This window comes from Alligator mississippiensis, chromosome 11, assembly GCF_030867095.1.
Source record: "Alligator mississippiensis isolate rAllMis1 chromosome 11, rAllMis1, whole genome shotgun sequence".
In the NCBI taxonomy this organism is placed as follows: domain Eukaryota; kingdom Metazoa; phylum Chordata; order Crocodylia; family Alligatoridae; genus Alligator; species Alligator mississippiensis.
In genome coordinates this window covers 60,714,170-60,740,932 of record NC_081834.1, presented here as the reverse complement: position 1 = coordinate 60,740,932, position 26,763 = coordinate 60,714,170, and the positions used below count along the sequence as shown (strand labels likewise).

General features: G+C 52.3%; 1 protein-coding gene and 1 long non-coding RNA gene across 3 annotated transcripts; both read left to right on the top strand.

The window, feature by feature from the left end:
• The first annotated feature begins 1,552 nt into the window (after positions 1 to 1,552).
• Positions 1,553 to 3,374, top strand: LOC132244169 (uncharacterized). Its single transcript, XR_009455757.1, has 2 exons — positions 1,553 to 1,591; positions 1,773 to 3,374. It is a non-coding gene; the product is annotated as an uncharacterized LOC132244169 (long non-coding RNA).
• A 6,453-nt stretch (positions 3,375 to 9,827) lies between these two features.
• LOC132244168 (acidic leucine-rich nuclear phosphoprotein 32 family member E-like) lies at positions 9,828 to 17,158 on the top strand. Of its 2 annotated transcripts, none has more exons than XM_059715211.1 (6): positions 9,828 to 9,931; positions 12,143 to 12,292; positions 13,103 to 13,225; positions 14,700 to 14,865; positions 15,307 to 15,455; positions 16,859 to 17,158. In XM_059715211.1, the coding sequence occupies exons 2-6, from the start codon at positions 12,233 to 12,235 to the stop codon at positions 16,931 to 16,933; spliced, it is 573 nt and encodes a 190-aa protein (XP_059571194.1). In that variant the 5' UTR covers positions 9,828 to 9,931; positions 12,143 to 12,232; the 3' UTR covers positions 16,934 to 17,158. The 2 variants fall into 2 exon arrangements, with proteins under 2 accessions (XP_059571194.1, XP_059571195.1); XM_059715212.1 differs by lacking the exon at positions 9,828 to 9,931 and adding an exon at positions 9,956 to 10,058.
• The last annotated feature ends 9,605 nt before the right edge of the window (positions 17,159 to 26,763 follow it).

The following is a 26,763-nucleotide window of genomic DNA, read 5'->3' as shown; positions in this document are numbered from 1 at the left end:
TCCACCCAGCAGGTCATTAGTGTGTGGGACCCGTTGTACCAGATGTGGTGGAAACTGTTCAAACAGGGATTGGACATATTCTTGGAGGAAAGGGGCATCAGTAGGTATTGAGCACAGGAGTGAGGGGCACGGCCTCTGAATCAGGGCTTCCTAGACCTTAAATGCTGAAGGCTGCAAGTGAGAAACCATGGATAGCCCTGGTCAGACATAGTTTACTCTCCCTTCCAGCATGTGCTGTCTGCCATGGTGTGACACAAGAGACTGGGCAAGACAGACCTGTGGTCTGACCCAGTATATAGCACTTCTGTGCTTAATTCAGTGTGGAGGAGATGGCTTGGTGCCGTGAAGGAAGGAGCTGGTAGTCGGGATCCAGGACTCCTAGGTTTCATCAATAGATCACTAGTTCTGGGATCCAGGACTCCTGGAAGTTTCATCCTAGCAGCTTGGCTAAAATGCTAGGGGGCCCCAGCATCAAAAGCCTACGTTCCCTCTCTGCAGCTACATCCCCATGGGTTTGCTCCCCCCAGAGTAGTTCATGCCCTGAGTGCAGCCAGGCAGGGTCTGTTGCCCCCTTATGAGCTCACAAGGACCCTCCCATTCTGACCTCACGATGATGTCACTCCCTGACTACCTCCTAGGGCCCAGGGACCCTCAGGTGGGCAGTTGCCAAGAAAGAGGTGGAGGAGGGAGGTTGTTATATCTTCTGCTCCACCAACCTGGCAACTTACCAGCATGGATTTTCTGGTCAAATTCATCCTGGTTTTACTCGTATCTCAAGTGGGCTTTTGGCTTTGCAGGTAGGTTGGGGGGGGGGGGGGGCAGAGGGGAGGAGGCTTCTGGGCTTTGCTGGATGGCTCCTCCTCTCCTTTCTTCTCCATGTGTCAGGATGTTCTTAACCCTCTTGTAGAGGCAGGGGAAACACCCTGGAACTGGGTCAATTAAGGCAGTTTCCTTGAGTCTTCCCAGGGATAACTGTTCCCCTGGCATGGTTTAGTACCCGCCTCGGGGTTGGGGCTTCAAGCCCACTTTCTGGAAATGGGAGGCTCCTCCCTAGCTTGCATCTGCGGCCGTATGTATGACTGAGGGCAGGCGAAACTTGGGGGCATCTTAACACCAAGTCTCTGGACTCGGGCCTGCACGTAGGATGCCCGCCAAAAGACTTTGGCAAGATCTGAAGCCCCTGGCGGGGGTGGAGGATGTTTGCCAGTTGTAGGGCCACTTATGGTTTGGACTGACTCATGAATTTAGACTCGATTCGGCTGGTTTGGCTTGCAACATGAAACATTTCTTTAAAAAAACCCCGAACTAAACAAAACAAAACCTGTTTTTAGAGGCGTTGGGTGTTGGCTGCAACTGAGGCCGGGGATGGTGACAGGGCTGTGCTAATGCTCCTGCTGGGACGACAGGCTCCTGGCTAGAGGGTCTTGTCCCTCTGCTCAGGGTCCCCGTTGGGATGGTGGGACCTGCCGGGCGGGCACCAGTTCTCCGGCCCTGTGGGGTCCAGGGAGCTGCCCTCTAGCCCGCTGCTCTCTGTGTGTGCAGACCGTTCGTCGGAGGCCAAGGCAGATACTGGGAAGAGCCAAGCTGGGAGGTGAGTAGCCTCGGGCCCTGGCCTGGGGCAGGGGCAGGAAAGAGCACGGCCCCCTGCCTCCTCCCAGCCCATGGGAGCCACGGAGGAGCAGCCAGGGCCCTGCTCACAGGCTGGGGGTGCCGGCTGGGGAGGGGCAGAGTCTCCCTAGGCCCACGCCAGCTCCTTCCTCTCTCCCTTACAGCAGCTTGGGGACACGTGGAGGAGACACCACCACTCCAGTGCACACAGTAAGCACTGCCCCATGCCCCTGCAGCCTCCCGGGGCCTGAGAGACCCCTTTCTGCCAGGGATGGGGCTGGCTCAGGAAAGGGAGGAGGGGAGGGGGCAATGCAGCCATAGGAGATGCCCTCCTCTTTGTCCTGCAGCTGCCCCATGCCTGGGCACAGCATGCCTCTCCCCAGCCCAGCCCAGCCCGGCACCCCCCTAAGTCCCCACCAGGACAGGCAGATAGGTGTCAGAGTCAGCCCATGCCTGTGCCAGTGCTGGAGCTGGCAGTTGCCCGGCCTCTGGGCTTACACATCTGGTGCCTGGAGCTGCAGCGCCAGCTGGGCCTCCCCAGCCCGGATGCCAAGTCACTGCCCATCTGATCCCCCCAGTGCCGCTCCGGTGCCCCCGTCCCACGTACGCTGAGAGACGCCGGCTCTGGAAGAGCATCTCCTGCACCCCTCAGGATTCCCGCGCAGCCCTGCGGGTCTCACACCTGCTGCCCGCCCTGCCTGAGGAGGCACCACGGTGGGAGGAGGCCGAGGCCGTGAAGACAGAGGAGCCTGGATCCGACCCACGGGATAAGGCCGCGCGGCCTCCGGGATTGGACACCCAGGAGCCCTGTGTCTGCCTCCCCAAGCCCTTGCCCTGCCGGGCCCTGAGGCTCATAAGCCTCCCTGAGGCTGCCCTGAGCCAGCCCGCGCCCCATGCTGACACCAGTCTTTCCAGCAGGGGAGCCCGGAGACACAGCCTCCACTGGCCCGCGGGTCCCAGGGGATAGCTCCGTGTGGGAAAGAGACTCCCTCAGCCGCCCAGGCCCATCCCCGGGGGAAGCCTTGCAGCACGGCTGAGCCAGAGAAGGGCCCAGAGCACCGCCACCCCCCCCGAACCCCTGCAGGCCACTGGGGTGCACCAGCCTGCAATGGAAGCTGCACCTCCTGGCCCCAGAGCCTCCGGGCAAGCAGGATCCTGCAGACACCACCGTGTTGCCAGGGGAAGCCAGCACCAAGGTCCCAGACCCATCTGAGGATGTTTGTGCTTCCCAGGAGGCGTCGGAGCGGCACCTCATGGGGAAGCAGCTGCAGGAGGTGACTGAGCCAGGCCCGGCCTCTTGCCAAATGCCCTCAGGGGCAGAGACTGATCCAGGAAAGAAGGACCTGTCCCACCCGTGGCGCACCACCAATGGAAGTGCAACAAACAGCATCAGATGCCTCCTTCCCACCCCGGCGAGAGGCCGCCATGGAGGAAGGGAGCGGTGGAGCCTGGAACAGCCCAGGAAAGGCACCCAGCTGCCCCCTGCCTGGCGCCCCAGAGGGCAGAGGGGGGCACCCAGCGGGCAGCCATTGGCAGCTGGGAGCCGAGAGCTGCATCAGGCTGGTGGGCAGGCGCCTGACCTCCCCTACGTCTGTGGCCTGGAGGGAAAGCCAGCCCGTGCGGTCTGGCCAGGAGACTCTGGGCAGCTTGGTGCCAGCTGCAGCCTGAAGGAGCTTCAGGGGCTGCTCCAGAAGATCACAAGGGTCATGGCAAGAAGCCCCAAGGCCTCAACAAGCTCCATGGCTGGTGCAGGAAGGGGCCTCCAGCAGCGCAGCCTTGAGACCAGCTGGGAACGGGATCAACTGGTCTCCCAGCTGCCCCCAGGCTCAGAGATATCCCCGGGGACCGATGTCCCATTATCCCAGACCTCCATGCCTGCGTGGAGGCACCGACCAGCCTCAGTGCTGCCCCACAAGCCAATCCACAAGCCTGGTGGGGAAAGTGGGATGGGACCCAGGCAGGGGAGACCCCCTGGCTCCAGCCAGCCCCAGCAGGGAAAAGCGACCCGTGCTAGCAGCTCGAGGGCTGTGGCAAGAGAAAGCCTCGCCGGCACCCCCGGAGACACCAAGAGGCTCCCCAGGGAGAGGGGACGGGGTGCAGAGCCAGGCCTTTGGCCGTGGAAGGGAGGGAGGGACCAAGAAGTGCCCTGTGGGGGCAGCCAGGCCCGGACCCAGGCCAGACCATGTAGAGCCCCCTGACCGGGCGCAGCTCCTGGCCTCCATCCTGACCTCCCTCAGCGCTCATGACCTGCAGCTCCAGTTTGTTGCTGACCTGCTGAAGAAGCAGTGCCCCCAGGGTGTCAGTGCCATTTCCCCCACCAGACCCCTGTGCCAGCTGCCTTCTCCACTCAGCTGGATGTCCAGGCTCAAGGCCAGGTCCGCGCCCACAAGATGAGCCTGAGCTACAGGCTAGATGCCCCCGGCGGGCCAGCTCAGGAGGGGCCGCCCACAGGGGGCTCCCGGGGGACACGGAAGGGGGTGAAGGGTCAGGCGAAGGCAGGGACATCTGAGCAGGGCCTGGACAATGCCACGAACATCTGGCTCCGCACATCCCAAGCCCCGGATGGGGTCTGTCAAATGAGTAGCAAGAAGCAGGGGAGGAAGCCAGGTGGCTCTTTGGGCCCTGGCGGCTTCCAGGGACCCCTTGAAGAGCCTCAGCGCTCATCTCCAGGGGACCCCTTGGGTCCTTCCAATCTGGACCAGAAGCCCCTGGAGAGAGGGAGCCAGAGGCAGGACAGGAGGCTGAGGAGACCTTCCCACCAACGACCCCGAACTGTCTCTGTCAGCACCAGCACCACGCATTTCCCTCCCCAGCAGATGGATGGAGCCACTTCTCTCCTGGCCACCAAAGAAAAGAAACGCCAGACCAGGACCCCATCGGTGCCCAGAGAAAAGGTCCCTTTGTGCCGCCGCTTCCTGAGGTGCCTCCAGCGCACCTTCTCCAAGCCCTGCCTCACCACGAGGGCCCGGCTGTCCCGGGATCCACGGAACAAGGTCCCCAACGTCAGGCTCACAAAGCCTCCCTTGCGCCATCAGGCCTCCAAGGTGGCGCCCCATTGGCACCTCCCAGTCCCCACCTGCCTGCTGGGAGGGACACCCAGGAATCCACCTTCTCCCTGGGCTCGGGCAGGTGCTCACCCTCCTGGTCGTCTTCTTCTAGGGCACTGTTAGCTTTTCCCATCTGCATTACAAATGGGCACCCACAGACTCCCCACAGTTGGCATTGGGAAACGGTGGTATACTTCCCATCCCCCCCTGCAATTCCACCATCTCTAGGTCCTTCCCATGGGAACAGCACTGAGAGAGAGTGCATTTGGCATCTGCCTTTCATCCTCTTCAACGTGGGGACATCCTACAACACCTTCGTGGCTACGAGTTCCAGACCTCCAGCATGACGGGGCTCCAGCACTGTGCCCTGACCTGTCAGCACTGGATTGATAACGATGTGTCCTTCCATATATTTCGGATGTGATATTTTTCTCTGTCTCTCTTAGTAAAGGTGGTTCTTGATGAATGTGCTCCAGGTGTTTTTTTTGCCCCCGTTTCCCCATGGGTGAGGTCAGACAGGGGATTCCCTGCTTTCGTGGGTGCTGATTTCTGCGAAATCATGAAGGGTGCAGAGAAAGGGAAGAGGTGCCGAGCCATGAGAGTCAGTCAGATGTCGGGTTCTAGATGAAATAAGATAGAAAGAGGCTTGTGCTCTGTCTGTCTGTCTATATATTTGGAAAGCTTATGCTCTCTATGCATATTTGTCTTATTTAATTAGTTGATAAAGGTGCAACTCTACCTTGCTTTATTACTGAAGGAATCAATGGCCCATTTTTCCAGGCACTGCGTGGCATCCTGCTTACGCTGCACAGCGGTACAGCCTCAGCATCTCCACCTCATCACATTGGCATGCTCCAAGGATGTGGCCTCCAGCAGTGCCGTAGCAAGGCGGGGGGCGAGTGGGGCGACCGCCCTGGGTGCTTAAGCAAAGGGGACGCCAAGAGGCGCTCCCCAGCTGCGGCGGGAGCAGGACGGAGCCATGAGGGACTTATCTGGGGAGATGGGGATGGGAAAAGGGTGGCTTCTGCCGCTGCGTACACTCCTGGCAAGAATGGCCAGCTTGAATGCATCGAACTAATCCAATCTTCTTCTAAAAGCTAAGAAATATTGATGTGCTGATAGGAGAGCCATCAGGCATTGGAATAAGCTACCCATATTAGTCGTGGAGTCTAAGCAATCGAGCAATGACAGAGCCTGCTGTGGTATTAGCCCCCGCGGGAGCTGCCGCAGCATCTGGGAGCCCAGCCTGAGACACCCAGGGCTGGATCTGCGGGAGGGCCAAGCACCTCTGGTCTCCAGCAACTTCAGCTGGACCTGGGGCTGCTCAGCCCCTCTGGAGATTGGCTCTGGGATGAGGCAACACTTGGGGGCCCCAACCCCTCATGGGAACAGGCCCATCCGTGGCTCATGGCACCACCCCCCCAACCCATATGATGTGGCCAGGTAGGTGGAGACAGGGCGGCTGTTCCTCCGGCACAGGACCAGGGGCAGGAGCAATGGCTCACGGCAGGAAGGGACCCTACAGGTGGCATCAACACGAAGATGCCTCTGGAGTTGGATCAGTGAGGAGGGAATTGGCGTTCCATCATTCAATGATATAGGGATTAATAACACAAGTCTAAGATTACAGACACTACCGTTAACTTTGAATTCAAGATCAATTAATGTATCCTACCCTAACATTACCTCAAAGAATTCAACCTAGACCACTGTTAGGGGATCAAGTACCATTGATTATATGTTGATTAAAAAGCTTTTGACAGTACAGATGGAATTAAACTTTGGGAGAAATTGTTGAATTATGGGATTGACCCTTCTCTTTTGCACCTGCAGATAGAATATTATAAAGATACATGGGCCCAAGTTAGCAGGGGCCTGAGGGTCAAACTTGCACAGAAATTTCAGCTACAGAAGGGGGTTGGTGAGACAAGGATGTATTTCGGCCCCTTTGTTACATGAATGACATTATCAGAAACATGCAGGATGCTCATTTTCACCCCCCAAAATTACTAGTAATTCCAATTCCTGTTTTAATGTACGTGGATGACACCATTACATTGTCAAGAACCCCCATTGGGTTACAGAGAGCAATTACAACTTTTCAGTATCTTCTGTGGACAGAACAATTTAAAGATAAATTATGATAAACCCAAAATAATGTCTTGGGGAAGCTGTTTGATGCAATAACCATGGAACACGCGGGGAAGTGAACTCAAAGTTGTTAAAACCTATAGGTACTTGAGTATGAGGTTTACAGTTTTTCCATCAAGGAAACAAACACCACTTTCAGTCGTTTAGAACTGAGGCAGCCCAACCAGTCGTGGCTATAAAGAAACTGTATGAGACCGCAGCAGGAGGATCATCAGTCTAAGATCCTGTATTAGCATATCAAGTCAAAGTTGAATCTCAGATCCTATATGGTGCTGAAGTATGGGGTTACGCTGCCAGTAACCATGTAGACATATCTCAGAATAAGTTTCTTGGAGCTCTTTTGGGTCTTCCTCCAACTCTCTTTTGAGATTAGAGATGGGATTAGATTCTATAATCTAAGAATTGGGCGGGGAAGGTATTTACAGCTGGATCTCAACAATAAATGGTGATCCTCTTTGACTAGACTCAGGACTGAAGAGCTGCCTACAACTGTTTTGGCTGAGTGTCGACTTCCCATTCCAAGAGCCCAACTCCACTAGGAGCTCTGGAAGCGATCCATTAGGTTTTAAAATGTTCTTCATATGACAACGTCTGGAGAAAGTATCTATCACCATTCTTGCAGAAATACTTTTCAAACAGAGAGAAATTAATCTGACTTTTCCAGCAAACAGATCTATACTTAGTAAGCCGTCTTGCAATTTTTGCTTATAAGGCTACAGCGATCAGAGCTAAACATTCTTTACTGTTGATGAGGCTGATAGTAAAATCAAATACAGTGATAAAGTGCGAGTCAATTGTAGGCCTATCTATAACATTTTTATAGATTCATGACCTGATTTATCACTATATTTCTATTCGATTACGTTAATGTCCGGAGTATGAATAATAAACGTTTATTTCCAACGGTTAGCTATATTTTATTATTACATTTGTATTCGTTATTTTTTGCTTCAATTTATTTTTTATTATGGTTGCATGTTTCTCATGTTTTTGGGAGCATGGCTTTCAACCACAATCCTTAATAAATTTAATTGAAGTTGAATTGATCTGTAAGGAGGGCCCACAGCTCATGTCTGAGGGTTTCTGCTGCTCCTGCCCTGCCAGTATCACCCACTGCATGAGGGGTTATGGGGTAGGAGCATGTGTTGCTTCCCTGCTGGCTCTGCAGAAGAGCCGCTCCCTTCGCATAAAGCGGGTCCTGAGAGCTACTTCCCCATCCATCAGCTCCACTCCCATCCCACCCAGGCATTTCAGGGTTTAGTCACCCTCCAGGAGACCAATGTAAGTGGGAGGGGCTAGCCTAATGCCACAGCCCTTCTGCGAGGCAGCCACAGACCACAGGGCCCCTGAGAGCACCTCGAAGTACTTGCTGCCTTAGGGCATGCACAGAGGAAACAAAAGTTCCCATTTACATCAACGCAGCTCCGTTTGTTTGCATGACCCAGGATTTTCCGTTTCTTTAAAGTCCATTTAGCACCTTAAAATAACACTACTCAGAGCCTGACTCCAAAGACTTGGAACTAATCCCCTTCGCCACGAGGGGGTGCTGCGTTCGGCCTCTGGTGTCCCGGTACGTTCTTTTTTACTCTTATCGATAAGTATGAGAAGTTAAGCGCAAGAAAAACATAATAATAAGTTTTCTGCAAGTAGTTTCAAACTTTGGAGGGAGGGAGCAGTTACATGACTCCCTTCAATACTGCAACCTGAACTTCAGCACGTTCCCTTTCAGAGCCACGACCAGAAGTCCAAGGGCAGCAAGACGCTGCCTGCCAGACCCGACACCCAGGCTACGCAGCATCCCAGGTGGGTTTTTTTCCTTGACACCCACATTGTTTGTTAACTGCTGCCTAGGGCTTCACGGCCCAATACCGACTGCAGCCTAAACTCTGGTCTTCTTGACAGGTCAAATCTCTGCCGCTCATTGACCCCGACCGCGCTATTCTCTGTCCTTCGAAGCTTCACCGCTACCCCCGACACACGCCTGCAGTCCTCGTCTTCACGGCGTCTATTGTGTCGGGGCTCTCGTCGTACCAGTCCCTCGCACTAATCAAGCACGCCAGTCTGCGTTGCCCGTTCCCCCTAAACCCGAGAGATGGCGAGGCCACAAGGCTGGCAGGAGCCAACAGCTCTTGGAATCTGGCAGCCTTTCTGAGCACGTCCGCTGCCCTTGCACACCCCAACAACCGGGTATTTGCACAGCACTGAACTAAACCCACGGCTCTCCAGTTTCCTAGACGTCAGGCGTCCCTTTCGGCGCCCCTCAGAAACTGCCCATTTCACCCGAGTGGGTTTTTTTTGTCACAAATCATTTTTGCCCCGTCGCAAAGCGCTGAGAAAGCCCCCAACACCGCAAGGCTTTGAACTGTTGATTCCTGTATGAAAGCCCCCACGTTTCTCCTCTGGTGAATCAGGCGTGCACGCCGAACAGGGCTAAGCACTACCCGGCACGCGCAGCACCCGCGAAAGCGACACCCCAGACGCCGCGCGCCCCAATCGAAACAGAAAGCCTTCGTTTGGGAATCAGGACCGGAAGCCAGCAGGTCCCAACAGCACCCCTCCTCTTTCAAGCCCCTTGCACAAGTATCTGCCAGCTCCTTGCTGCAGTTTTCACTAAACACAGTGTTATCTTTAGCCCGTCATTCGGCTAATCTCTGCCTTCGCACCGAACACCTAGACACGTCCCTTTTCCTTTTCTAGCGCCTATAACACCTCATTAGTCTGCTTCCAGCCGCCCAGCCCTGACCCCGCCGACCAAACCACCCCACCGCGTCACACGGAATGGCGCCCAGCCGCTGCCAACGGTCGCATTTAAGAGCTCGGAGCCTCGACGGGCGTCCGGCGGAGCCAATCGGCCGCCGCCGCGCCGCTCCTCCAATGGGAAGCGGCGTAGCGAGAGGAAGCGCTCGCCCCTTCCTTGGCCCCACCCCGCCGGCCGCGGGGGGCGTGTCCTGGGCGAGGGGGCGCGGCGCGCCATGGCATGGAGGCTCAGTGCGCGCCCGGCCGCTGAGCAGCGCGGAGCTCTGGCTGGCGGCGGCGGCGGCCCAGGTCTCCCTGCCCGCGCGGGCTCGGCAGTGGAGGTGATGAAGCGCGTGGTGCTGGAGCTGAGGAACCGCGCGCCCGAGAAGGTGAGCTCGGGGCCGCCATGTCGCGGCGGTGCCCGGCGCTGCGCGTGCCCCGACCCGGCATGGAGCAGCCCCGGGCCCCAAAACACCCCTCCTCGGCGTGCTCCTTACTACGCAGTTGTGCCTTGTGGTGCGTTCTCCTAATTATTCACCTCCTGACCGCGTATTATTATTATCATTATTATTATTGCAACAATAAGATTGTTTTTGGACGGGCCAAGGCTTTTTCTGCCCCCTGCGCTGCTTGTAGAAAAGTGAAGGAGGGCTGGAAGCCCCTGCGCGGGGCACGGGCTCGCTGCGCTCGCTGCTGCGGGCATCTGTTCTCGTTGTTCGGCTGATTTTCGGGGAATTAGGAACTTGCTTTTCTTTTCCGCCTCCCCCTTTTTCCTTGGGTGATCTCCGAGTCTGGGTCCTCCCCCGCGATGCGCCTGCCATTAGTTTCTCGGTTGTGTCTGGGGGTGAGTTTTGGGGGGGACGTGTTAAAGTATCCTTGTTAAAAATAAATGAATAAATGGACAGCTGCTTTTCTTCGGGGCGGGGAGAAGCCCGAAGTCGCGTGCCCCCCGCTCGCCCGTCCCTCCCACGCTGGCGTTGCTGGCAGGACGGGTCTTCAGTTATTTTTACCTTCTCGCTGGTGGAGGTTGTGAACAGGTCGTAGCGGCACCGAATCCATCTTAAAAAAAAAAGAAAAAAAAAAGACCCCTTTTTGTCCACCCCCACGCCCCGAGGTGGCTGTAGGCAGGTGGTATCTGCTGCATGGTTTTTCCCCCTGCTGCGTAGGGAAAGATTGTGGCCGCGCTTTGCTTTTTAGGAGAGGGTCGTGGTTTTACTTAATCTCCTGTAGTAACTTCATTGACTGCAGTGCCAGCTGCATGGAGAGCAGGCTGATTAACAGCAGGGAAGCGGAGGCTGCAAGTTGAACTCGGCCAACAAATGATTTGTCGCTCCAGCAGATGTTTTTGCATTTAGGTCAGTAAGGACGCTATCGACTGGCGTGTCTTGCTCTCCCCAAGAATAAAGTCCAGATAGGTTGATATTGCAAAGTGCTTTTACTCCACCCCGGCCTGGGTGACTGACGGAACAAATATTCCCTGCATAAAAACTACTCAGATAAACAGTGTATTTCTTAACAAGTTGACTGTGTCGGATTATTTTTTTAAAGCCTTTAAACCGTGGCTGGAGTTACCCTTCCCACACCCCCACCCCCCCAAAATGGTTTCAGTCTTTCCCTTTTCTTCAGGGCAAAGCCTGAACAACTTTGGGACTTGGAAACCACGAAACAATTCAAAGCTGGTCTCTCTGGTCACCTTTTTCTGCAGCAACATGAAATAAGATTGTAAACTTGAAACAAATGAGCAGCTCGTGCCCACCAAAATAACTCAGAAGTCGCCAGTGAACAAGTGACTTTTTTAGTCCTCTCTACAGATGAATCTTTCAGAGCTGAACTTCCCAGACTGGTGTTGCGTTTAATCCTTTTTGTTTGCAGCCGGATTGGTAAAAAAACAACTGTGGTCAACCCACCGTTGGGGACATGGAGGACAGACAAGCAGAAAATGGATTTTTCCCTACAGGACGTTCAGCGACACAGAGTAAATGCATCTAGAATGAAGAAGCAAATGCTTCAGTCTGGTGCATTATTAACCTATGGTACTCCCTGCCTCAATATTTTGAGGGTCAAAGCTATAGGGTTTGCAAGAGGATTTGGTGCTTTTTTCTGTTAAGCGAGGCTATACCCCCTTATTTTAAATAGTGAATGGGAATATAAACCCTCATCTGGGCATGAAGCAACCATTAAGTGATGGCTCTGGAAGGAAACTATATGCGTAGGTCATTCTGTAATTGCCTAGTTGGCTTTTGGCTCCTTGCTTCTTCTGATGCATCTGTTCCGGCTTTCATCAGAACCAGGACCGTGGGTTTTTGTCCGGCCCTGTAAAGGACTGCGATTGTGAACTCTGTCTTGGTGGTTGTGCTTTCTGAAGCCAGCATGTTAACAGAAATAAATTAAGTTTTTATCTTCTGGTTCTCTGTGATGGTGCTTCATACTCTGTTTACTTCCTCTCAAGGTTGATATGGTCGATGAGTTCAGACAACTCAAGTTCAGGTCGTCCCAGATGAGAAGTAAAGCCTGTCGTCAGGCTGCTGGTTTGACCCGAATTGCTTGCTTGGTTGAGGGTCCCTATTAAAGTAATAAGTGACGTTCTGTTTTGTTTCAAGGTGACAGAGTTAGTGCTTGATAACTGCTGATCCAGCAATGGCGAAATTGAAGGTCTGAATGACTCCTTTAGAGAGCTGGAGTTTCTCAGCATGGCCAACGTAGAGCTGACATCCCTGGCCAAGCTCCCCACCTTGAGTAAGCTCCGAAAGGTATGCATCTTCAGACAAAAACCCATCGGTTCTCTCCTGCCAAAGTTGTATACCTTGAAACACAGCAACAGTTAAACTACTTGTGTATTTCCATAGTCGCAGTCACGTTTGCATCTCATTGAAATGTTTTACTAAACATTGCGAACTTAAGAATTAAGTCTTTAAGACCCTGAATGTAATTAAAGCTGGTTTCAAACATTAATGAGCCAAAGTACTGAAAAAGCATCACTTGAAAACTGTTAACGATGGCCATCCCAGTCTGTTGTAAAGAGAGGGGGTCGGGAGCAGTCGCATTAGGTGAAGTGCTGGGAACACTGAAATCATTGTTCGTTACCTGTAAGGAACCAGTTTCAACCTAGTCTGTTGACCTAAAGCCTGTACGAAGATCCAATGCTCTGTTTCACATCCCCGTGTAAAAAATAAAGCCTGGAAATATTTTAAGTTTGCACCATAGTAAGTATGCTAACTGAACAGTTGGGATCGGTGAGATCACTTGCCGACTTACAGTAGAACATGCTTGAGTGTCTGTAGGCACCCAAGTATGAAACTAGTTAATGAATTATCACTATCAAGTGCAGGCGTGAAGAGCTTCTGAAATAAATGTTAGGCTCTAAAGAGACATACATGTGATCAACATGGGTTGCTATGTTTTTAACCAGATTTCATTTTATGCAAGTAATCTGAGGTTTTACGGGCTCTACAGGAAGTCAGTAGTCTTGCGATGCATTTGTTCTTTCAATAAAATACAGGCTCTTGATTTTGATAGCAATCAAACCAACCATCTAATTATCCAACTTTTGTGCGCTGTAGCTGGAATTGAGCGACAACGTCATTTCGGGAGGCCTAGAGGTCCTGGCAGGAAGATGTCCAAATCTCACACCTCTAAATCTAAGTGGCAACAAAATCAAAGATCTCAGCACTGTGGAAGCCCTTGTAAGTACAAAGTCAGATTCTTAGAAGATTGCAATGTGTTAAAGAAGTCAGAATCTTTCTAGCATTATAAAAGAGAAATAACAATAATTTTATCATTGAATGCAAATGTAAAGTTTGTAAGTGCCTGACGATAGAAGGTCATTGCAAGTAGAAGGGATAAGTACAACAAACACAGTTGAAATAGGAAATCAATAAAACACAAAAAGATAATAAACAAGATGGCTTAAGTGTGACATTCAACAGAACTGAACAGTATGCAAAAAGTAAAACTCTCACTATTTCCCAAGCCTTGGGTAGCTTTTTGTTGCCAGTTCTGGCAACATTTGAATCTTCTTTTTTCTGAATTTCTGTATCCCACTTAGGCCAGTATTGATTACTCCTATTGCAATACATGCATCATCCGATGGTTCATTAGAGACAGACTTGTAAAGACACTGTAGTAATCAATTTTGTGTCAGCCGTGGGGTTTACAGGAGGAGATGTATTCAAACTTGTGGTCTGTCAGCGATAGTTCTGTATTGCCCGTATTTGTTTTCAGTGGTTAAAACGCATTAAAAGACACCGTGATTTCTTTAATAACAACTGATTTCTGCGGAAAAAGAAGTGAAACTGCTTGGTTAGTAAATGAAAGGTATCCACAAGACCATTTTTAACAAGTGGTTTGTGGCCTAGTAAAAACAGTTCACAAATTTTTAATTAAGTTTTTGGAAGCAAGGTGCTAATCTTTATGATTAATTTTGCTGTTCTTATTACTAAACACAGGCTAAACAAGTGTTTTAGAAACTTGGTAATGATAGTCTGCCTTGCATCTCACTGGTTCGAGTTGTCACAGAGATAAAATTGTTTCTATTTAAGTTAATTGTACTTGTTGCATACTTGTTTAAGTGCCAAAACTACCCTCTGAAAGTGGTGTCTCTTATACATGGCCCCCAAAACCGCAATTTCTTAGTATCACTGAAGTATTGAAAAGAACACCTCAAACAGCTAATGATTATAATGGGCTACAAAACCCAGATCTCCTACTCCCTAAGCAGGATTACCTCTATCAGCACATCCCATAGCTGCCCCATTCAGGCCATGGAAAGCTGTCTCTCCACCAGGCATGGTAGGATTGGTGCTGGGACAGATGGCTGTGCTGACCCCAGAGAATGGGAGAGCCCTGGGTGATTTATAGGATCATATGGGGCTTCCAGAAACAAAGACATGCATCTTAATGGGAAGTAACCTGGGTCACAGCTATTTCAAAAGCAAGTGTAGAGGGAGAGGTGGTATCTCTGGTCTTATGGGGAAGGAAATTTGACTGTCAGCACCAAGACTTCTTAAATGAACTCTGGACAATGGGGAACAGCAAAGGAGAAGAGAAGGTAGTAGGTATACGTAGTAAAATCAATGACATTTAGGAGGCAACAGTCCAGTACTTGGAGGTACCAAATAGTTATTTCATCTCAGTGAGTCATTTTTCATTAATTTTCAGCAAAATCTCAAAAACTTGAAGAGTCTGGACTTGTTCAACTGTGATGTCACAAACCTGGAGGATTACAGGGAAGGCGTTTTTGAGCTGCTTCAACAGATCGCCTACCTAGATGGGTTTGATCAGAAAGATAACGAGGCCCCTGACTCGGAAGACGAGGATGATGAAGGTAACTTCTCTAAACATGCAGTCATGAGTTATGCCATTCAGTTGGTATCTAAATATAAAATTGGAACTAGAGTGACTGTGCAACTGCTGGAGCACAAATCAGCTACATTTTTGAAGTGTAGGCCAGTATCAAATACTGCTTCTGTTGAGTAATGAGGGCGGGGGGAATGCGCTTGCAAACAGTGTAGTCATGGGTGCTGTGCACAGTTAAAGGAGAGTTGCACGTAGGAAAACATGAGTACAAATCTTTTTACTGAGACATAACTATATAAAAGCAGTCGTTTTATTGCTGATACCAAAGCTTTTGCTTTTTTTTGGACCCGTCATTTTCATATTTGATTCTGTAGCTCATTCGGTTTTTGGAAGCTTATTTAAGATGAGTTTACAAACGAGCCTTTGAGGTTTAAGTGAAGCTGTAAGGAATTAATTACCTGCCTTTCAGAAGGGGATGAGGAGGATGAAGAAGATGAAGATGAAGCTGGTCCACCAGGAGAATACGAAGAAGATGAAGATGATGCGGGTTCAGATTTGGAGGAGGGTGAAGAGGAGGAAGAAGTTGGTCTTTTATACCTGATGATGAAGGAGATCCAGGTAGGACTTTCCCTTTTCTACTGTAAGACTTAGGATTTTCTTGACATTGTCTGATTATACATGTGTAATAATTTAAACTTCTGTAAGCAGAACCGTGTAAATCCACTATCAGATGTGAGCCATAGGCTACTTTAGAGAGAGACCTTTTACTATCAAAAAAGTGCGTTGCAGTAGGAGAGCCACTTCTCTTTGGTATTCTGCATTGTCTTGCTCAGTGAAATGCTTCAAGGTTCATTACTGCGCTGCCTTGAAGAATTAGTGTTGTTATCTACCAGGTCACCAGGTCAGATTTTGAGGAGAAAAACCCCCTTCCAAAGCTAAAAACGAAATCTCATTTGAGGATCTGAGTAAGAACTTGGCAGTAATTCTTTGAGAAAATGAATGAACACTTGATTGGTGGGGGTGGCAATATTGGTAGAAACCTCAATATACTTAGTGGCTCCTGTGTACGGCGGCTGCCAGGAGGTGAAGAACTGCAGCATGGGCTAAAGTACTCCTAATGTTACCACAACACAGCTTGGTAACAGAGGAAGGACTCCTTTCATTTGTTGTTGCTGGGGAGTAGGCAGTAGCCAACATTAAGCGCACACGGTTCAGAAAGTCCCGTCTTAACAATTTCAGTATATTTTGGAAAGGGAAAATGAGGACTGGAATCAGCATAATTATACACCAGCTAAACCTGAACTTGAATAAATCCAGCAAAAGCACATCCTAAATTTACATGTCGGTTAAAGATGAAATTCCAGAATGAATTGCTAAATGCCTTTCAACTTTTACCAGATGTTGTAAAGCATTTCATTTGGCAGATAATATATTTGCAAAGATATTTACCTATATGCAAAAAAAGCTTTAGTTTGTCCTCAGTTCCTGCTATTGCACTTATACTACTGGAGATCTTGGAGTATGTGTGTAACATTTCTAGGATTTCATGTAGCCAAGTGGCCTAAATTTGTCCAGTTACCCCATTTATAAAGCAACTTTTGTTTTGTTTCGAAACAAAACAGCTCTGGATGTATAAACTCTTTTTTCTCCCTTCTTGTTTGACTTCCGTTACCGACAAAAAGGGTTCTTCTCAGCTGTTGCTGTTGTGGGCCACTGAATTTTGTAATACTCTTCTTGAGACATTTTCACAGCTAGTTGGCATAATCATTAGGTCAGAAGTAACAGCAGAAAAAGACTCCAAATAAAAGACTCCAGCCTTGGTTTTGTACATCTTTGCTAACCTGATAAGTGTAATACAGTAAATTGGGACTCTGGTCTGTACAAATGTCTAGTAATAAAAACAAATTAAACATGATCTTTAAACCTCAAAGTGCTGTTTTAATCTTCTGCAAAGCACATGTCATTACAACCTAAGCATACGGTAGTTTTTAAAAAATCTCTTAATGTTCTGTATCTTGAAGGATGAAGATGATGATGACGATTACGTCGAAGAAGGTGGCGATGAGGGGGAAGAAGGCAGGTTCTGCAAAGCGTGAAAGCTGTTTGTTTTGTTTTTTTAAACAACATGTCCATTCTTTTGGCATCTGTAAATTAGCAAATCTCAGCTCGCTGCCATTGTCAGCTTATGGCACATCTGTTCAGCTCATCTGTTTAACACCACGTAACCCTTGGATGAAATGGGCAAAAAAAATCTTTTACGTTTAAAGGTGTACTTGGTAGTCCTGTTTGTCTGAGACATAAAGACATACCAAAAACTAGAACTCTTGGTTTCAAAATGATACCTTTTATTAGACCAACTGGGAAATGGCATTTTCTCCCCAACAGGGAGAACCTTGTTGGGGAGCTGGACACAGGGTCCAGTGTGTCATTAATCAATGCCAGCCTTGTGTCACCTGCAGCTATAATCCTGGGGAGGACCCTTACCATTCAAGGGGTGGGGTGCCCACCATTTGAGGTACCTGTAACACGTCCTTACATCGAGTGGAGAGGCTGTGGGATGTGCATAGACGCGAGTGTGCTGGAAGGGGCTCCTGTCCCCATCCTGGCGGGACGTGATATTATGGAGCTAGAATACCTGCCCAGGGAGGAGGGTCACCTCCTAGAGCTAGAGCCAGAGCCCTACCGTGTTAATGTGGTGACCCGTGAACAGAGCGGAAAGGCTAAGGCGGGAGGAGTGGAAACTTCCCAGGGCCTGGTCACCCAATTGGCTACAGAGGCAGAGGGGGAGGAAGGAGAGACTCTGACTCCCTCTGACTGCAAGCAGCCCCTGGCCATTGAGGAAACCAGCGACCTGGAGGTGGGGTTAAGTGACAGTCCCGGGGAGGAGTCTGGCCAGTCAGTGGCAGAGGAAACAGACTCTTGGGGAGAAGTTGGAGGACGCCCCTGAGGGTGGGGGTGCACTACTTACAGGAGCACCTGAGCTCCCTGCTGATTGCTTAGCGGGGAGGAGGAGTTCACGCAGGAGGTTCTGGCGGACCCCAGCTTGGAGGAACTCCAGCAGAGGGCTCAGGAGTCGGAGACGGAGTTCACCCCAGAAAAGAGGGAACAGGTGGTCTGGGACAAGGGACTTTTTTATCGGTCGTGGATACTGAAGAACTTGGCCAAGACCTGGGAGCCCTCTCGCCAGCTCGTAGTACCTCGAAAATTCAGGCAACAATTGCTTTCCTCAGTTCGTGATTAAGCTTGTGCCGGTCGCATGGGCAGGGAGTGGACGCGCCAGCGGCTGCAGGCGAACTTCTCTTGGCCCAGGATTGCCCAGAACGTGACGGACTACTGCAAATCCTGTGAGACGTGTCAGCGGACGGGCAAGAGTGGGGGCAAACAAAGAGCTCCCCTACAGCCTCTCCTGATCATCGAACAACCTTCCTACAGAGTGGGTATAGACATTGTGGGCCCGCGGAGACATCGGACCCACAGAGGGAAGAAATCCTGACTCTGGTGGACTTTAGGACACGGTACCCGGTGGCAGTTGCCTTAACCTCCACTGAGGCACCCGTAGTTGCGAATGCCCTGACTAACATCTTCTTCCAGCTGGGTTTCCCCTCCGAGATCCTGACTGACCGGGGTGGGAACTTCCTGGCCGAGGTGATGAAGTGCTTGTGGGAGTGCTGTGGGGTGAAACACCTTAAGACCACAGCCTACCATCCTCAACCAAATGGGCTGATGGAAAGGTTTAATGGGACCTTGAATGGGATGCTAAAGGCCTAGGTGGCCTCTAATCCCAATGACTGGGATGAGAAACTGCCGCATCTGCTCTTTGCCTACCGGGAGGTGCCCCAGGAGTCCACTGGGTTCTCGCCATTCGAGTTGATGTTTGGGAGGCGAGTTCAAGGTCCTCCCGACTTGGTGAGAGAGGAGTGGAAAGGGAAGATCCCTTCCACAAAGACCTCTGGTGGAGCATGTGCTTAACTTTTGTCAGAAACTGACTGACATGATGAAGGTGGCACGAGACTCCCTGGCCCAGGCGCAGGGGAAGCAGAGTGTCTGGTATGAGAAAAAGGCTCGCTTGCGTACCTTCGAGCGAGGCGACAAGGTCATGGTGTTCCTGCCACTAAAAGCGCACAAGCTGCAAGTGGCCTGGGAGGGTCCCCAGCTCATCCTGGACAGGCTGGAGGATGTGAGTTATGTGGGAAGCAAGAGCAGGTCACAAAAGACGCCTAAGGTAGTGCATGTGAACATGCTGAAACTCTACATCGACCGAGGGGAGACGGTGTTCTGGGTTTCCCCAGCTGACAGCTCACCCGAGGACCCGGAGGAGCCGGTTATGCATGGTGACTGAGATGAAGAGGCAAGGATAGAGGAACTCCACTGGCCGGATCATCTGCTGTCCCAGGACAAAGACAAGCTGCTCACTGTACTCAAGGACTACGAGACCGTGTTCTCCAACAAACCAGGTAAAACGCACCTGTCCATGCACACGATAGACACAGGTAGTCATCGCCCTATCCAATCCCGACCCTACACAATGCCAGGGTGATGGAGGAGATAAAGCGGGAACTTGCACAAATGAGGGAGTTAGGGGTGATCCGGCCTTCAACGAGTCCCTGGGCCAGTCCGGTGGTACTCATCTGGAAGCAGGATGGCACCATTCGGTTCTGCGTGGACTACAGAAAGCTGAATGCCATCACCACCCCTGATGATTCATAGATTCATAGATGTTAGGGTCGGAAGGGACATCAATAGGTCATCAAGCCCGACCCCCTGCATAAGCAGGAAAGAGTGCTGGGTCTAGATGACCCCAGCTAGATACTCATCCAACCTCCTCTTGAAGACCCCCAGGGTAGGGGAGAGCACCACCTCCCTTGGGAGCCCGTTCCAGACCTTGGCCACTCGAACTGTGAAGAAGTTCTTCCTAATGTCCAGTCTAAATCTGGACCTCTTCAGCCTCCGCAAGAGAAGGTTGAGAGGCGACCTTGTGGCTGCCTATAAGTTCATCACGGGGGCACAGAAGGGAAATGGTGAGTATTTATTCACCAAGGCGTCCCCGGGGGTTACAAGACATAATGGCCACAAGCTAGCAGAGAGCAGATTTAGACTGGACATTTGGAAGAACTTCGTCTGGAACGGGCTCCCAAGGGAGGTGGTGCTCTCCCCTACCCTGGGGGTCTTCAAGAGGAGGTTAGATGAGTATCTAGCTGGGGTCATCTAGACCCTGCGCTCTTTCCTGCCTATGCAGGGGGTCGGACTCGATGACCTATTGAGGTCCCTTCCGACCCTAACATCTATGAATCTGACCCCAGCCTGCTGTGTAGGGCTCTGGGTTTGGGAATTTGGCAGCAGGGGCCAGGGTGGCACCATTTATTGTCAGTAACGTGTCCTAGGGAGCAGCCACGGCCTCACTCACTGCGGTCACCTCTAATGAGACGGTGCGACTCTATGGCTTTCCTGAGACAGACTTTTAAACTGGGACAAGAGCCCCATTTTTTAAAGTCATTTTATGTGCTGAGATAATCCTGGTTTTTCAAGCCAGGAGCGTCTCAGTGGAAGCAGCGCACTTAGCTTTAGCCAAGATCTCTCCATTCCCGACACAAAAGGCCTCTGGTTTCCTTTATTCCACATGTTCCCATCACGAGGTCTGGGGTCAGACGGCCTGCTCGTATTGAAGATGGCCAGGATTTCCCTGCAGCTTTTCAATTTGGATGTGAAGCGACACCCTTAAAAAGACAGATGTCACCTCCCACCCACAAGCAAACGCCTGCCCTAAATTCTCTGTCTGAGTGAAGCAAGGCACGAGACTCCACTGAAAGACACATTTCACACGGGACCTTTTGAAAGCCACTTGGGATCCATCCCAACCATCAGGGAATGGCCTGGAAAGAATGGTGAAAACCTCACTGATCCTGGGAAAAGGGGTAACTGGAAAGGAGTAATATAGGGGAGGGTGTCTCCTGGCCTGAGGGAGAATCTGCAGTGAAGTGGGAAGTTATTCTGCAGCTGGCCTGGGAGAGAAATGCAAGGGGAGGGGAGTGGGGGCGGGAAGGAATTGAAGGGGCTTCAGTCAAGGGCATGCCCTGATTTGACCAGATTTCTTCCCTTCCTGTGACAATCCTTGGTCACAACCTTCCCTACACACTTTGGGCCCTGCCCCGTGATGCCACGCAGCCCCTCTGCTGTTCAGCACATCTCCCACGATGAGCGGAGCACGCTGGCCTGGGGGCAGGCGGCACTGCGGTGGTTGCGCTCCTGGCAAAGCCGGGGCCCCTTGCCCAGACAGCCCGTCTCACTGCAGTGCTGCCTGCTGTCCTCCTGCTGCAGGGTGCATTATCTAAGTCAAAATCTGCCTTCTTTAGATGTCCCCCATTTGCCTTTCCAGCTTTACTCGAGCCAGGGCCGTATGGCAAGAATATGGGTGTCTTAGTATTTTCAGTCTTCCCAAAATTGTCCCTGCTGAAAACCCTTTCCTTCAGCAGTGCAGACACCAGGCAGGGGCAGGGACTGGCTTTTCCTCTCTGCTGCTCACAGGACAGTGCTTCTCCCAGGCTGGCTACAGAGCAGGGGCCTGGGCCTGGGCCTGGGCCAGGCTGGAGCTGGCCACTTCCCTCCCCAATGCCTGCTCCTGCTGCCCCGTCCAGCCAGGCTCTCCCTTCCCATCTCCTTCACCCCAGGCTGGGACATCTCCGCCCTTGCCCATTCCCGGGGATGTCCACTTCCTAGGACCTAGGTCAGCTCCTGCCAGGGCTACTGGGAACAAGATCCTGAGTGCACGAGTGGATCTAGGATTTTGAAGAGAGCGATGCAGACAGTGTGGCACGTCATCACACGGTACACAACACGCATTTTCCTCCAGCTAAAGCAAAACAAGAAGCTTCTCTAATACGGTAGGGCAGAGGTTCCCCCTTTTAGGATTCTCTGGCTCAGGAGTCGGCACCGGGCTGCCCTGGAGAGGTGGATCCAGCCAGTGCAGAAAGGCCCAGATGCCCTGGGCTGGGCACCGGGGGCTGCAGTGCAGGCGTCTCCCGGCATAGCCCCAGCAGCACCTGCCTGAGCACAACCCTGGACTGTGAACACCAGGGGACTTCACAGGCCCAGGCCCACCGAGGAAACTAGAAGGCCGCACGTGATGTGTTCCTGTTAGGACAGAGGTTCCTAAACTTTTTCTTACTGCGCACCCGCTTCCAGATTGACCAGCTGCCTACGTACCCTATCAGCATACATTTTATAAATTAACCCCTTCGATGTCAAGGATTATGAGAATACACTGCTCTGTCCCCAACCTCCTGTGCATACACCCTAGCCCCTTTCCAAGTACCCCTGAGGGGTATGCATGCACCCAGTTGACAACCCCTATGCTAGAATATAGATCAGGTTTAAAAAACACAACAAACCAGGTTAAATTGTCAAAGGTCATTGCATCAAAAGCCCTGCTATCATTAAATTTAAATGTACATCATTTATTCAGATTCATGAAACAAAATCTAGCTTTCTTGAGGATTTTGACAGGGCCTCCAATACTTCACGGTCAGTCATTTCTACACCCAAGTTAAAATAAGATGTCCACACCTGAGTTGAAGTTTTTAGCTAATGCTAAACACAGTCTGCAGGGCTGTGAAACAGAAGAGAGTGGCTATCAGGCAGTGACATTGCAGAAGAAAGGATACTTGGAAAAGTGGATCTTCAGGACCATTAAAAAGGAGAGAGGGTCATTGACACTTGTGGAGGGGAGGAAGATTAACAAGAATTAGGAAGCTGATTACAGGCCATGAGATAGGTTGAGTCTCTCTGGGCAGATCTACATATTCATCAGTGCATGTTACATACTGGGCATTTAGGTTAGTACTTGTTTCTAAAATACTAACTAAAGGCACAGGAGCTAGCGTTACTGTGCAGTTGCACTGGAGCACGGTTATTTTGTGATGCTTCCTGCGCATGAGCCTAGTAATGCTGCACAGTAGGTTATTAGTACGGTTTTTAACCATCGTGCTACTGTGCAGTTTTAATAGGCCAATGCACAATAAGCACCTTGTATAGATGCACCCTCCAAGTAGAAATGATGCTGCCTCTCCCAGGCAGCTGGTTTGAAAGTTTGGGTGGAACAGGAACCAAAGCAGAGCAAGTGCGCCGCCTTGGATCTGCCCGTGCCCTGTATATCAGTGAGGGCAGCAGCTCTGGGATGCGCAGCCGTGCGGGGACCAGCGATGGGTGTGGAGGGGCCGCGTGTGCAGAGCCCCTGGGCTGCCAGCCCCCAGGTCTCTCCCCATGACTTGGAGTCTCTGGCTCAGGAGCTGGTGCCGGGCTGCCCGGGGCGCTGGTCCCAGCACTGCAGAAAGTGCCCCCAGGGCTGGGCATCGGGGGCTGCAGTGCAGGCGTCTCCCAGCACAGCCCCAGCAGCACCTGCCAGAGCACAACCCTGGGCTGTGAACACCAGGAGATGTCATAAGCCCAGGCCCATGGAGGAAACTATAAGGCCCTATTACTACTGGTGGCAGAGTGACATGTTACTAATTACTTGGGACAAATTATAATGAAACCAGGCACCAGAGTGGGGGTCAAAGGTTCAAAACCAGACTGCCAACACGGTTGTGTCTGGTTGTGTTTTCCTTGCGCTGTCCCTTGAAGGCTAAAGCCTCATGCTCAGCACTGCAGGGCTCAGTTGCTTGTGGCACTTTTGCAGCACTGGGACTCCCTGTTCTCTGCCATGAGGAGCCAGAGGCATTTCTTGTTTCCTCTCCCTCCACAGGACTGGACTGAGTTGAGGCAGAGCAGGTCTCAGATCTGCATACATATACGGATGCAAATGTTAAGATCCACCCTGGATATGATTTCAGAGCGTTATAATAATAAATGACTCTTAGTTCAACACAGCAGGGTCCACAGTGCTGTTGCAGAACCCACAACACATCAAACACAGTTAAGGAAGCAGCCGCAGCAGCCGCTGAAGGAGGCTCAGCTCCGGTCTCCTGAGCAGAGGCAAGGCAAAAGCAACCTCATCTCCTTCAGTGGCAGCCAGAGCCCCCTCCCCCACAGAGAGAGGCCAGCACTGGAAGCAGGAAGCAAGCTGGACCCCAGGGCACCCAGCTGGGCATGGGCTGGGAGAGCTGCCAGCATTGGGGTTGGCATTTTGAGTGGCATGGACCTTTTGCCCTGGGCTTTGCCTTCTGGGGTTGCTGGAGCAGCCCGAGTGAGGCTTTGGGGGCAGGGCTGGTGCACAGCCCTGTGCCTGGTCCCCTGCATCTGTTCGCACAAGGGAGCGCAGAGCAAGCCCAGTGAGCCCGGCAGGGGTGCAGCTGTGAGAAGAGCCCCAGTGCCATGTGCACAGCTCCACACAGCGCACACCGTGCCTGTTTCTCGTGTTGGCACCAGTGGAAAAAAGTGGCTGTGGCAAAGTGGGCGACTGCACTGGGCATTTCCTCCCCTTGCCCTTGATTTGGGGAGTGCCCGGGCTGCCCTGAGGGACACCCATCCCCAGGTGCATGGGCAGTGGCCTCTGAAGAGCTGGGAATGTGATGGTGGTCTCCTGGGTCTGACCCCAAATAGAAGAAGTCTGTTCCCGTCCCCTCTGCCTTCACATGAACAAGGGACTGTGCCCCTGTCATGGGTGGAGCCAGGATCTGGCCAGGATTTCTTCTCATTGGTACCACTAAGGGGAGCTTGGCAGCCATAAAGAGAAAGGGATCCCAGGGCCAGAGCCTCAGGACAGATTTGGGAGCCTGAACCAAATGCAAAGAGGATTCGGAGACCGAATGTAAAAGGAGACGGCGAGTTCAGAGCTTACCATCAAGTTGGACAAGTTTAGCAGATGCCTTGTTTCTTTATTTGCTTTCTAGGGTCAAGAGCTGTCAGGGGCAAGGTTCCTACTGCTGCTGGTGCATTGCATGAGATGGGAGCTGAGCAAGGGGCCAGGCTGCAGCCAATAAGAAAGACCAGGAAGAGGAGAGCGGTGGGTGCAGATGACTGGCAGGCCTGGACGGCATATCATTCAAACTGCTGTGCTGAACTGGTCAGGAGGGTGCAGCAATGGCCAGGCTTGCAGAGATGTGCTGTGCACTTGCTGGACCACAGAGGCCACCAGCGAAGCTGAGGCATGGCGAGGCAGGCTGTGGAGATGCTGCTGGAGAGGGAAACGTAGCAGTCTCATAACAATCCTTACCCAGGAGTGCTGACCATCCTAAAGAGGTGCTTTGTATTAGCTCCCGTGCCCATACCTTCTTCCCTCTCCAGGCCCAGGCTGACTTACCCCAGGGTCAAGCTCAGGTTTCCCATGCTAGGGCTCGGCTGTAGTCAGCTTGCTCAGGGGCTCCTGCCGGAGGCTGCTGGAGCAGCCTGAACTGGGGCAGGGGCAGGGGCAGGGGCTGGGTTTTGGCTAGGGGCTGAGAACAGGCAAATGTGGAGCTGTCTGTCTGCTCGGGATGAGTAGGACTCCCTGTTAGTGCTGTATTGCAGTGGGTCGCCTCCTCCACGCTGCTAAGAAGCTGGATGGAGCCTGAGGGCCCCACCTGGAGTTGGATCCGGGAGGTGTTTTGGCAGCAAGGCAATTTGCAGCAGGACCAGTGACGGGGTTTTGGGACTTCTAGGCCAGTCACTGGAGCCAGGCTGTGCGGGGTCTCCTGCAGGAGCAGCTGAGCGCGGGTTAGGGTCAGGTTTGGGACCAGGGTTAGGAGCAGGAAAGGGATAGAGGTGTCTTCCTGCTTGGAGTTGGTTGGTCTCCCGGAGATGTATTTAGGGCACGGTGGGAGAGGGCAGCCCACATGCACAAGCTGGACCCTAGAGCACCCCAGTGGGGCATGGACTGGGAGAGCTGCCAGCATTGGGGTTGGCATTTTGAGTGGCAGGGGCCTTTTGCTGCAGGGCTATTTTGGCAACTGGGGATGTATCGGCTGGTGTCTCCCATGCCACCTGTGGGTTTCCCAGGACAGGTGCTGTCAGGAGGTTTCTCAGGCGCTGCTTCCTGGGGTTGCTGAAGCAGGCTGAGCAAGGCTTTGGGGGCAGGGTTGGTGCATGGCCCTGTGCCTGGTCCCCGGTGTCTGTGCAAAGAAGGGAGCACAGAGCAAGCCCAGGGAGCCCAGCAGGGGTATAGCTGTGAGAAGGGCCCCGGTGCCGTGCACACTGCTCCATGCAGTGCGCACGGCAAGCCTGTTTCTCGTGTTGGCACCGGTGAAAAACAAAGTAGTTATGGTAAAGTGGGAAACTGGGCATTTCCTCCCCCTGCCCTCAATTTGGGGGAGCACCTGGTCTGTCCTGAGTGACACCCATCCCCAGGCACGTGGACAGTGGCCCTGGGGGACATGGCGGTGCCGCGGGGGGCTGCGGCGCTGGGTGCGGGGTGGGGGGCGATGGAGCTGGTCCCCGGGCGTTGCTGCGGCAGCGTTCGTATCATCGCGGCGCCGCGGGATTCCAGGCAGTTGCCGGCGGAGGCTGGAGCGGTGCTGCCGGGCGCCCGGGGTCTGCACAGACGGGTAAGTCGGGTGCGGAGAGCGCTGCCCCTCTTGTGCCCCCGCCTGAGGCAACGCGGGTGTCGAGAGGAGGCCTCTTGCCCCAGGGGTTGTCAGAGTCAGACGTGAAAGAGCCGCGGGGCCGGCGCCCTCCTGCTCCTGAACGAGGTGTCCCAGGGGGACGCGGCCCGACGGGGTGGGATTTGCACCAGCCCCACCAGCGATGGGACCGGGAAGGGCAGTGGGACCCGATCCTGCAGGTTGTGTTCAGCCAAGAGCGGGCACCAGGTCTGCGCCTTTCCCTCGGGGGTGGTTTGTGCCTGTGTAAAGCCCGGAGGGAGGACACGGAGCCGAGCCCGGCCGAGCTGCTCCAGCCCAGACACCTGGAGATGGGGTTTCTCCTCCTTTTTAATGAAGGGGAGAATTGAAGAACAAACCCATATCAATTAATTTATTCCTTGAAATCACAGTCCAGGGGGAAGAGTAAGTATTTCCTC

Coding starts and splice junctions, on each gene's coding strand:
- LOC132244168 (XM_059715211.1), top strand. CDS start 12,233: ATGGCCAACGTAGAGCTGACATCCCTGGCCAAGCTCCCCACCTTGAGT. Junction 13,226..14,699: donor TCAGCACTGTGGAAGCCCTT/GTAAGTACAAAG, acceptor ATTAATTTTCAG/CAAAATCTCAAAAACTTGAA. Junction 15,456..16,858: donor TGATGATGAAGGAGATCCAG/GTAGGACTTTCC, acceptor TGTATCTTGAAG/GATGAAGATGATGATGACGA.